Source organism: Stylophora pistillata, chromosome 1 (genome assembly GCF_964205215.1).
Source record: "Stylophora pistillata chromosome 1, jaStyPist1.2, whole genome shotgun sequence".
NCBI classification, from domain to species: domain Eukaryota; kingdom Metazoa; phylum Cnidaria; class Anthozoa; order Scleractinia; family Pocilloporidae; genus Stylophora; species Stylophora pistillata.
This window is the reverse complement of record NC_142519.1, coordinates 11727176-11739845: the sequence shown is the minus strand read 5'-3', so window position 1 is coordinate 11739845 and position 12670 is coordinate 11727176. Positions and strand designations below refer to the sequence as shown.

General features: G+C 41.5%; 1 protein-coding gene across 1 annotated transcript in view; it reads right to left on the bottom strand.

Moving 5' to 3' along the window:
• Positions 1–1375: 1375 nt before the first annotated feature.
• LOC111342392 (uncharacterized) overlaps positions 1376–12670 on the bottom strand; it is an 11717-nt gene continuing 422 nt past the window's right edge. The window contains exons 2-4 of the mRNA XM_022949465.2: positions 3248–5116; positions 2693–3058; positions 1376–2507 (exon numbers count right to left, since the gene is read on the bottom strand). Coding sequence (XP_022805200.2) covers positions 2419–2507; positions 2693–3058; positions 3248–5116 — 2324 coding nt within the window. The 3' untranslated portion in view covers positions 1376–2418. The remainder of the gene's footprint in view (positions 2508–2692; positions 3059–3247; positions 5117–12670) is intronic.

The following is a 12670-nucleotide window of genomic DNA, read 5'->3' as shown; positions in this document are numbered from 1 at the left end:
CCACAAGGAGTTAAAAAGGCTTCATAAAAGGGGAGGCCCTTAGACTTCTCAGAACAAACTCCTCTCAAACAATATTCGAGGAGAAAATTGCAGATTTCAAAGCGCATTTGCTAAAGAGAGGCTACCCAGAGGACCTCATTCACACAACCCTCTCAGAGGTGAATTTCAAAAACAGGAAACTAGCTCTTCAACAGATACCGAAGACGAACCAACGAATCTTGCCATTTGTTACACCATACCAACCATCAGTGCCAAACCTAAAGCAAATTCTCATGAGAAACTGGCATTTAATAGAAACATAACCACTACTGAGCGAAATATACAAAAGTCCGCCCCTCGTATCTTACAAAAGAGGACGGTCGCTCAAAGACATACTCGTGAGGGCCAAACTTTGAATAGGATATTCTAACCACAATAATTTGGATATATCAAAAAAGTTGAAGTGGTAAATTGGCCACCGTAACGATTACAAAAGCTGACGTTTCGAGCGTTAGCCCTTCGTCGGAGCGAATGATTCGTTAGCTCAACTGGTAGAGCGCTACACTAGTATCGCAGAGGTCAGGGGTTCGAGTCCCGTACAGGCCTGATTTTTTTCAGGTCTGATTTTCGCTACTGCATAAATAGCGCTATCTACTGCGTGGATCGTGCATCATACGTTTCTCATACCGCAGTTCAAAATATATGAACTTCATATATTCATTGTATCTGATTTATCATCACGGGTTTATTACGAATCAACTTAACGGCCTGCTCTCAGTTGGCTAGTTAGCTCAATTGGTAGAGCGCTGCACTAGTATCGCAGAGGTCAGTAGTTCGAATCCCGTACAGGCCTGATTTTTTTCAGGTCTTATTTTTCGCTATTCCATAAATAGCGCTCTCTACTGCGAGGATCATGCATCATACGTAATTCAGTATTGTAAAGCGCCATAGAGCAGTCGGATATGGCGCTATATAAGTCCATTATTTTTTATTTATTAATGGCAATATGGCAGTTCCTTAAACATAATTCCAGATGTGCGATATTGAAAGCCTGAGTTCACGCAACTATGCGTCTAGTTATGAAATAAATATAACAAATGAATTCGATACTTGTCGTTTTCAAGCGCAAGGCGGAATCTTTCGGCCTTTTCAGCGACGCAAGTACGATTTCTCGCAATTTAAGTCGGGGTAACCCCTTCCGCGTACAAGGTTAACCGTCCCTGGTCAACAAATGACGTCCTTTCAAGCGCAAGGTGGAATCATTTGGCCTTTTCATCGACGCAAGTACGATTTCTCGGAATTTAAGTCGGGAAACCCCTTCCCCGTACAAGGTTTAACCCTCATTGGTCACCGCATGACACATGCAAGAGATTTAATAGAAAATATGACATAATCGTGGCATCACATGGCCCTTTAATGAAACTCTGTAATACTACTTCTTCTGGCTGCATATCAATCTAATGCCATTAGTTATATCTACCATACGCTATGTTCCGTCTTTTAAATCAAAACTTAACCAGGCCTGTATTGCCCGAATAAAGGCTGATAGTTTCGAAAGAAACTGTTTGGGGCTGCGTCGGTGGGAGTAACGAAATAATTTGGATATATCAACAAAGTTGAAGTGGTAAATTGGCCACCGTAACGATTACAAAAGCTGACGTTTCGAGCGTTAGCCCTTCGTATTGCCTGAGATAACTTCCAATGTTTGGGCAATTTTTTTGTCGTGGCTGCAATCAAAAGTTTATGAAATGTCTTTCCCGCAGATGTCAGAAAGGCGTTTTATTGCAATACCGTTAAGCTTATTAGAATTTACGGTTTATTGTTTCTTAGATGAAAATCTGATAAATCGTTATTTTGAATTGAATTTGATTTTATCACGCCTAAAACGTTAAGTTTCGGCCTGTATTCTTCTCTTTCACGTTACCTGTCCTTATCATTTCCCAGTTTGTGAGAATATGATGAATTATTATCCTAAAAATTAGATTAGACAAGAAGCTTTACTCTCTCGCCGCCGAGGAGGCCAATTGGGTGCCGTTAAGCTGTAAGGAAAACAGTATAGTTCGTGAACGTGCTGCGATAGACCAGCATCCTATCCAAGAGCTACAAAAAATTACCTCTAAGTAATGGAAGTAGTCCAGATGTAAAAGGCCACAAGCTACTCTCAATGCAGTTGGCTTCAGGTCCTGCATCTCACAGCAGTGGGATTGATTTGAAACCTTTCTTAGGATACATCGTCGGATTTGATGTTGAAAGTTATAAAGGCCTCGCGTACTTATATTTACGAACTAGACCCAGTAAGAGAGCCAGTTATGGTGTTCAAGGAAACCATAAAGGTAGCTACCATACATCAATGTCGATCAATCTGTTCAAGAACGATACAGCTAACATCAGGGTCATCTGCCTTGAGACATTTCAAGTTAAAGTTTTTTAATTTTTCTTCTACGAACAAAGCAAGTGAGACATAAAAGCAATAATAGTGCCATATAAAAAAATTCCGATGAGTGGGTAGGGCCGTCCAGCAGAAGAAGCTGTGAAACAAACGAAAACAATGTCAAAACAGATTCAACCCCTAACACGAAGAAAACATATAAATTAAGCTTACTCTTCCTTAAGGTTAACCATTAATGCAAAGTAATGACCATTTAAATGAGGATTGTAATAGATTTAAAGAAGGCAAAAATTAAAAGACTTAAGTATGGGAGAGTTTGCTTACCCTTACACTGCCTGCCATTTCCGCGATATCCTTTCTTGCAGGAACAACTGTATGATCCCCTGGTATTCATGCAGTTGGCTTTTGCGTGACAATTGTGGATACCGTCTTTGCACTCATCCACATCGTAACATGAGAAACCATTACCACGGAAGCCGGAATTGCAAGTGCATGTATAAGAGCCATCGGTGTTTCTGCAATTTGCATTCCAGTCACAAGGCCGACTATTACTGCACTCGTCTTCATCGTGGCAATTTTGTCCGTCGCCTTGGTATCCCACAGTGCACTTACAGCTGAAAGAACCAGGGGTGTTCGTGCAACTTGCTTTCGAGCTGCATTGAGCTGTCCCATCCTTACACTCGTTGATATCTACGAAAGGAATTAAATAAGTTAATCATCCCTCTCATTCAGCGATAGAGTAGTATATGAACAGCAACCATACAAAAACCCGCTCCTATTATCCCACTGCACATGACTGGAGTGTCTAGATAACAATCATGATAGTAGATGCCATGGACTACCTTTTTATAGCGCTTCAATTGTTGATTGTATGCTTACCATTACAAGATCGTCCATTTCCACGATACCCTTTGTTGCATATGCAATTGTGTGAGCCCGCGATGTTTACACATCTGGCGTACGGGCTGCAAAGATGACTTCCATCGCTGCATTCGTCAATATCTTGACACACATAACCATTGCCGGAAAACCCAGAACGACACATACATTGATGAGAGCCCATAATGTTTTTACATTCTGCATCCCTATCACACTTGTGAGTTCCATCGCCACATTCATCAATGTCATGACATAAAAGTCCGTCTCCTGAGAATCCCGGGCGACAAGTGCACTTGTAGGAGCCGACAGTGTTATTACAGAATGCATAAATGCTACAATCGTGCGTGTTAGTCTTGCATTCGTCGACGTCATGACAAGACCGTCCATCGCCTTGGAATCCTCCCAAACAACTGCAATTGTAGGAGCCTAGTGTGTTATCGCAGGATGCATAAACACTACAATCGTGCGCATTAGTCTTGCATTCGTCAATGTCATGACAAGACCGTCCATCGCCTTGGAATCCTTCCAGACAACTGCACTTGTAGGAGCCTAAGGTGTTATTGCAGGATGCATGTACACTGCAATCGTGTGTGTTATTCTTGCATTCGTCGATGTCATGACAAGACCGTCCATCGCCTTGGAATCCTTCCAGACAACTACACTTGTAGGAGCCTACGGTGTTATTACAGGATGCATAAACACTACAATCATGCGTGTTAGTCTTGCATTCGTCGATGTCATGACAAGACCGTCCATCGCCTTGGAACCCTTCCAAACAACTGCACTTGTAGGAGCCTATGGTGTTATTGCATGATGCATGGATGCTACAATCGTTTGTGTTAGTCTTGCATTCGTCGATGTCATGACAAGACCGTCCATCGCCTTGGAATCCTTCCAGACAACTACACTTGTAGGAGCCTATGGTGTTATTGCAGGATGCATGAATGCTACAGTCGTGTTTGTTAATCTTGCATTCGTCGATGTCATTGCAAGACCGTCCATCGCCTTGGAATCCTTCCAGACAACTACAACTGTAGGTGCCTATGGTGTTATTGCAGGATGCATGAGCACTGCAGTCGTGCGTGTTAATCTTGCATTCGTCGATGTCATGACAAGACTGTCCATCGCCTTGGAATCCATCCAAACAGCTGCACGTGTGATAGCCTTGAGTGTTATTGCAGGATGCATGAATACTGCAATCGTGGGTGTTAATCTTGCATTCGTCGATGTCATGACAAGACCGTCCATCGCCTTGGAATCCTTCCAGACAACTACACTTGTAGGAGCCTATAGTGTTATTGCAGGATGCATGAACACTACAATCGTGCGTGTTAATCTTGCATTCGTCGATGTCATGACAAGCCCTTCCATCGCCTTGGAATCCTTCCAAACAGCTACACGTGTGGGAGCCCTGAGTGTTATTGCAGAATGCATGAATACTGCAATTGTGAGTGTTCGTATTGCATTCATGAATGTCGTAACAAGACCGTCCGTTGCCATCAAATCCATCGAAACAATGGCACTTGTAGGAGCCTACAATGTTTTCACACACTGCATGGTCGCTACAGCTGTGTATTTCGCTCAGACATTCATCGATATCCTCGCAAGAGAGACCATTGCCGTGGAATCCTGGCAAACAGTGGCAATCGTACGAGCCGATGGAATTTATGCAAAGTGCATGTTGACTGCATGTGGCAGTATTCCTTTCACATTCATCAACGTCCTCGCACGAAAATCCATCTCCATGGAAGCCATTATTACAAACGCAATTGAAATGCGTCTTATCTTTTGGATTTGATTTGCAAGTGGCATTTCCGTCACAAAATGGCTTCTGGCGGCAGTTAAAACTTGTCGCTGGCGTTGATGCATCTGTCAAGGAGAGACGAGACGGATCAATACTTTGTACCAAATTTTAAAATTGTAGACGGCTGAAGAATTTTTCATTGTTTCGGCAAGTTTTCTGGAGACTCTACTCTAATTATTCAGTAGGTCAAACCGGAAGACATAACCTTTACATTAGCACGTATGTTTAAAATGCCTGTTCTTGATTTTCACGTGACATCTTTCAATTGGAAAATCCAAAGTAAAGACCCACGAAAATTTTTATCCTCATAGGGCATAAGTGGGTCTAAGTTCGTATCTTTTTTCAAACTTTCAGCTCAATAGCGTGCTTGGTTTGGAAACCAACGCAGTGTGAAATTCAGAGCTATACAGCTCCGGTCGCGTTTGTCGCAAAGTAGACTTATCTAATGATTTTTAGCCTTTTTAGGAAGTAAAGAGTATGAAGGTAGATCGTGGAAAAAATGTTCGACTCGTCGTTTCGTTATGGCGTTTGGTCGTTTCCGCACTCCGTTACTTCTGGTCGAGTCGTTGTTTTCCGAGTTCGACTCGCCGTTTTAGAGGTCGACTCATCGCTTCGTGAGTTTGTCTGGTCGTCTTGTCAGTTCGATTCATCGGCTGGCCTCTTCGACTCGTCGTTTTACGAGTCCGACTCATTACCGACCACATCGGTTCGTCGTCGTTTGTCGTTTTCTCATTTCGTCGTTTCGTCATGGCGTTTCATCGTCTCGTTATGTCGTTTCGTCGTTTCGACTCGTCCACTCAGAGGAGCTATAATTCAACTTAAATCACATAGCGTGTTACTTGATTCCATACACTCTTACATGACTTATCAACATGGTAGTCATGATTTGCTCTCTTCGGGCGAATATTGAATCCTCTGTAGGGCAACCTGCGCCACAGCATATAATTCGTCTTGAATCGAGTGAATGATCGTTTTCATGAGGGTGAAAATGGAATTGAATATCTAGTAACACACCTTTACATAATTTGTATATTCTAGCTCATTCATCTTCGTTATTTAACATTCATTCAAGTTCATTAACATAATGATTTTTCTACCCTTTACTAAAATGGTATTAATAAAACGACTAAGTACTTTTGGTTATGGTAATGCTGGTTATAAATACAAGATAATGTATCAAGTGAAAATAAATACAAACCATCATCCTGTACGCAAAATTATTTTTTCCGACAACACAAAGGAATACTTTGGGGAACGATTTTGCAATGTTTTGTTGTTGAGAAACCAAAACTAAAACATGTTATTTATTGATTCTGACCTTTAAGTACATGTACAACCACACCTGCCCAACACTGATGACTGCACATGGGAAATCAACCTTCATGGTTTTAAAAGCAACATTTTAATAGTCCAACAGAAAGGAACTACTAATCACTGTATAACAGAGTAAATTAAGAGAGTTTGTTAGTATAATGCTGAAATCCTCCTAGAACAATTTAGTAAGAGTACAAAGAAGACTTAAATGTTGTGAAAAACATCAACTTTGTAATTAATAAGAAACTTTTCCTTCCTCCTTTGACAACCCCAACTATGCAATCCATTTTCTTTTACTGTAGTTTTAAAATTTGAAGGATAGTTCCTGATTTGTTGTTATAACTGCAGTGCAAGTACATAATATGCCTTGAGTATCCATGTAAAGGCATGTATGCCACCATGTATCACAAATCCCCTGCTAAAACAAAATCAGACAAGCATGCTTGCCGATGATCAGTCACCACCACAAGCACAGAAAGACAAACACTTTAGGGATGGTGAACACTTAGGAGGTGCATCAATTGTGCATACAAATATAAAATGAATAATTTTTCAAAAGTTGTGCCAAACTGCCTGTTCAGCTTTGCTCTTCTTTGGTGAGTGAGTAACATTTCTTGGGATAAAGCAACTTAATTTTCCTTACATGGAAAAATGTTCATCTGCTATTAAGGGTCTTGACACCATGATCATTCATATATTTGCCAAACAGATGGAAATTTGTGATCACCTGCAACATGCAGTAGCTACCTTTTTTAATTGTGGTAAATATGACACAATGAAAGGGAGGCCTGGACAAAGTATGTTCTGCATCTGACTGCTGTTAGCAAGTACGATCCCATTACACGTTACGAGCTATCGCATGAAGGAGTCCATGTATGTTCCTATACCCACATCTGGGAAAGGTCTTCAGGTCTGAGCTTTTAAACAAATAGATGAGCAAAGCATCAAAAAAATATTTCCAGGGTGGATTCAGGGAAGGGGTTTTGCACTGTCCTCTTCTCCCATAAGAGGCTGAAACTACAGGAACTGTCTTCTTGTACAATCACATTAAGTTTTTCCATTACAAAAAAAAATCACAAGAAGTCCCTGAATAGGAGGCCCACTACCACAACCTCAATGCTGTAGAGTCTGTGTTAATGCTGTCGCATTAGAATTTGTACAGCGGCATTTAGTTGAATTTTGTTACCAGTCTTCGCTCGGACAAGTAACACAGGTTTTCACTGTTCGAGACAAGGTTGTACCTCGGCCAACCTAAACGAATTTCAGGGCGTTAAATTTGCTTCAAGTATCTTGTTGTCAACGGTTTTACTCGTCCTCTATAAACGGAAAGATTAAACGGAAACGGAGGACGATGTAACAAGGAACCTTAAGGAGTGATTAAAGGTACAAACAATTCTACACAGCCGAGCGTTTTACATGTAAACTTCAGGACAGTATTTATTACCGACAGTTACAGTACAACCTTATGAATAGTAAACATTAGTTATGGATGGCGAATTACAACGAAAGAGTGTCACATTCGAAAATGATCGACAGATGGATGATGTTCTGGGCGAATTTGGAATAAGAAAGGATCTCCCAGTGTTCAAGTCGAACGAAACGTCACCAGAAAGTTCGCCACGTGCAATTTCACCGCTTAACACCATTGAAGATACAGAAGTCGAAGAAAATGTCAGAACTGAAATTCGGAAAAGTATTCCCACTGGAAAGGCTAGGGAATTTGAAGTTCAAATATTTAAGGATAATCGTAGGAAGGCTTTGCCTCCTACAAGTCCAACCCTACGTCCTCGTCGTGGGAGGTGGAAATGGGTAATGCCGGCTAACAGGGCTCTGGTGAAGCTTGGTAGGCCAATCACCTGCCAAGTGGATATGCTACGATTACAGAAACATCCACAAACAGAAACACGTTTACAGACATCTTGGCAGGAGAAGGCCCTTCCGGGAGAATGACGCGGCAGAGGCAAAGCCAGAAGGACCCTCGGCGGCTGACTAGCCTTCTTTCTCCAAAAAACATCATCCATTGCAGAGGAAATGAGGAATACAACCTGGAGATTCTCGGTCTCAGTGACAAGCTGGTAAGTGCAAACTCAGCACAGGAGAGACAGTGCTCTACTCAGGCCATGAAGACCCAAGTGAGTGGCTCTCATAATCTCCAAGCAAGCCATCAGGACGCTTAAAGCAAGAAGAGCCTTCCACTCCCTTAAGAAGATCTAGAGCTCTGGCAGCATATCTACATCAACTAAGCTGAAAATCTTCAACTCTGATGTAAAAGCTGTGCTTTTATACGAGGCAGAGACATGGAGGATGACAGTCAAAACGGCAAGAAAGTTACAATCATATGTCAATCATTGTTTGCGTCGAATCCTGAAGATCATTGGACAGACAAGATCACAAACGAGGAGCTCTGGGAGTGGACAGGTCAAATACCGATGGTCAAGCAAGTGAGGAAGAGAAAATGGATGTGGGTAGGCTACACGTCGAGAATACCTTCAAACAGCATTACGAGGCAAGCCCTGCGTTGGAATCCACAGGGAAAACGAAAGAGGGGCCGCCCCAAGAATACTGGAGGAGGGATACGGAAAAAGAGATGAAGGTCCTCGGGAAGAACTGGAAGGAGCTGCAACAGCTGGCAGAAAAGAGGCGGCAGTTTGTCGATGGCCCATGCTCCAACCTGGGGCCAGGGGCTTAACTAACTAACTAACTAACTGCAGGAAGGCTTTGTCGAATTCAACTAAAAACGAAGGAACAAATTTCGACCATTGTTATTCAGTTGGAAGAATGTTGAACTAGTGAAAGTACAATCACAAGAGTTAGATGGGGCTAGGACAAAACACTGACCCCTTACTGAACCCCCCTTACTGACACCCTCTTAAATTCACTGGAAATTAATTTAAATGTATAACTACCATGAGAGCTTCTTCTCAACAAGGTCAGCCAAACCCGTCGCTTGGGTATCGCGATTTACGCCTCGCGCTTAGTCGTTCACTCACCTGAAAAACGCGCACAAATAATTTCTGTTCTGCCGGCTATAAAAACAGGGACTCATCTGCGAGTAGAGCCTTCACCAATTCACGGCATACTTGAAGAAAGCTACCTTGTAAGTTCATTAGTCACGACCATTTACCCAATTTTTATCAAACGAAGGAAAAGCCAGCGCCATATTGAAAAATGGAAATTAGAGCGTGACCTGACACTACTAAAACACTTGAAACTTCCGGTTTCTGACGCTTTGGTCGAAGAAAATCCTTTTCGGTGGAAACGTATACAACAAAGTACACAATGTTTCGACACATTTGCTACTAGTTTATGAGTGTAGGAGAACTAACAATTGTGGTAAAACGAGTTTGGACGATGACAGACTATAGGCATTAAACAGATCGAACGTCTTCCGCCATTTTGGAATTTAAGGGGTGAGTGATTTCCAGTGAATTTAAGAGGGGGTCAGTAAGGGGGGGAGGGTCAGTAGGGGGTTAATTAGTTGATCCGGGGTCAGTGTTTTGTCCTAGCCCAGTTAGATGAGCTATTTGTAGAGCTGCAAGAAGCACACGAGCGTTACCTAAATGCTTTGACAAATGAATATGAGATTTGAGGAGGTTCATGAGTGGTTTGGTATCCATGATAAAGATGTGTTTACCTTAAAGCAAAGTGTTATTGAATTTTTAAATCAAGCGAAGAAGCAACACAATGATGGTGAAATTAGCTCAGTAAGATCTCGATTGTCCAGTCGTTCTAAGCGTTCTGCCATTTCCTCATGTTCTTCAAAGACAAAGTTAATGGAAGCTAAGGCTAAGGCTGCTTCCTTAGAAATTAAAGCAGCATTTTTGAAAGAGAGGCAAGCACTTAGGATGGCTACTGAAGAACTTGAGTTTAGACAAGAAATTACACAGGCTAAAGTAGAAGAAGAGTTATATGAGCAGTTTGAAATGGAGCAAAACATTGATGACATGAACGATTATCTAGAAAAAATGAAAGTACAAAGCACCTCGACACCCATCTCTTCTCAAGCCATCTCCAGTAGTCAAGTTAAATTGTTAGTTGCATCTGCAAGTAACAGTATTTCTAAGGATCAGCAAGGACCAGCTGTTGTGAATTCTGTAACTACAGCTCCTAAGGTTACACCCTCAATCACACCTATCTCAAGTAGTCCTGCATTTACAACTTCTAGCATGAATCCAAGTGCTCAACCCTTCATTTCTGAAAATTTGTTTACAAAGACAGAAGAGCCTGCTGTATCTGTTGTCCCTAAGCATTTGTACAACCCACAAAGAACTCCACACTCCTCTAGAAGAAATTCAAGTCCTGTCGTTAATGAAAGTACATATCAAGAGTTTATAAATGTTCAAAAAAAAAAACAAACGGAACTGTAAGAAATGATTGTTGCACAGCAGGCTAGAAGTGAATTGCCGTCTCATAAGCCACCCACGTTTTCCGGAGATGTCATGGCTTACCCTTCAGGGAAAAACCACGTGTAGACTGTGATGAGAATTTAACCCTAGGTGCTCGAGCAATTGAACACACACTGAAGGGTTGGATAATCAGAGTATTTATCAGAAAAAGCGGCGAATCAAAACAGTATAGCCAACGGATGACAAAATTGAAGTTGTAGATGTGAGCGTGGTTCGAACTAAAGTCAAACGATAGAAAAGAAAAAAGGAAATTGGCTTATGTGAGCTAATACTAAAACAACTCAAGAATACTGATAAGGAACACGTGTTATAAATAAAACAAAACGATTTGCAACTGAAGACATTTGATTCGCCTAATATATTTGTTTTACGTGGAAAAGAAAGAGCTAAGGAAACGTAATTAAAATCAAATCGATAAAGCTATCCTATTTTAGTTGATGGTTTATATGAATTTCATATGTTCTTCTTGACAGTTGTCTTTTGTGATGTTATCTTTACCAACATCGCTTAAAGCGTCACACAATGCATCTTCCATACGCATGTAACGTCTCTTCGATTAAATCTCGTTTTAGCTTTAAAGTAGTCCCATTTAAAGCTCCACAGGGCTCTACTGTTGAAATATTCCACAATAAATTACAGACGCCCCAAATTCAGAATTCAAGATTTCCGTGAAGATCTTTGTTTTCGTAGTGTCTCATGAACATAACGAATTTATTGATGGGTCTTCGTTTTGGTAATGGGTCTTCGTTTTGGTAATGGGTCTTCGTTTTGGTAATGGGTCTTCGTTTTGGTAATGGGTCTTCGTTTTGGTAGGGGGTCTTCGTTTTGGTAATGGGTCTTCGTTTTGGTAGGGGGTCTTCGTTTTGGTAATGGGTCTTCGTTTTGGTAGGGGGTCTTCGTTTTGGTAATGGGTCTTCGTTTTGGTAATGGGTCTTCGTTTTGGTAATGGGTCTTCGTTTTGGTAGGGGGTCTTCGTTTTGGTAGGGGGTCTTCGTTTTAGTAACTACCCTTGATGGTAGTACCCTTGATGCGGGTCATGTAAGAGTGTATGGAATCAAGTAACAAGCTATGTAATTTAAGTTGAATTATAGCCCCTCTGAGTGGAAGAGTCGAAACGACGAAACGACATAACGAAACGATGAAACGCCATGACGAAAGGACGAAATTGGAAAACGACAAACAACAACGAAGCAATGTGGTAGGTGATGAGTCGGACTCGTAAAACGACGAGTCGAAGAGGCCAGTCGACGAATCGAACTGACAAGACGACGAGACGAACTCACGAAGCGATGAGTCGACTTCTAAAACGGCGAGTCGAACTCGGAAAACAACGACCGACTCGACTAGAAGTAACGGAGTGCGGAAACGACGAAACGCCATAACGAAACGACGAGTCGAACATTTTGTCCCCGATCTACCTTCATAAAAGTGGTTTTCTACATGTTTTGTTGGTTTAGTTTAGATTATCAGTGGGCTAGATAGCCAAAGTAAGTTCCAGGCCGAGTTTACACTATCTTCCAGCCGCCAACAAAGTGGTTCCATTCTAGGCTCTATGAATTTGCGCAAAACATTTCGACGAATATCTTAAGTTTGGGAAAACAAAGGGACATGAACTTGGAAAAGTGTTTCCTATCGTCTATACAATTTCAATTTCTTAACCTTATCCACTGAATAGCTTTCTCTTGGTGCGTAACAGTGAAAACGATCAAACTAAGCATATACTCGTTCTAAAGTTCACAACGAAAATAAGCTAAGACTGCTAATATCCATCGCTGTTCTGTTCGTAACTCTAACAATTAGGTTAAAACTTGGACAAACATCGAATAAAAGGTAATTACTGAAACAAAGTATTGGCGAACAAGCTAGTTAATTTGTGTTAAAATGTGGAGCAACTCTCAG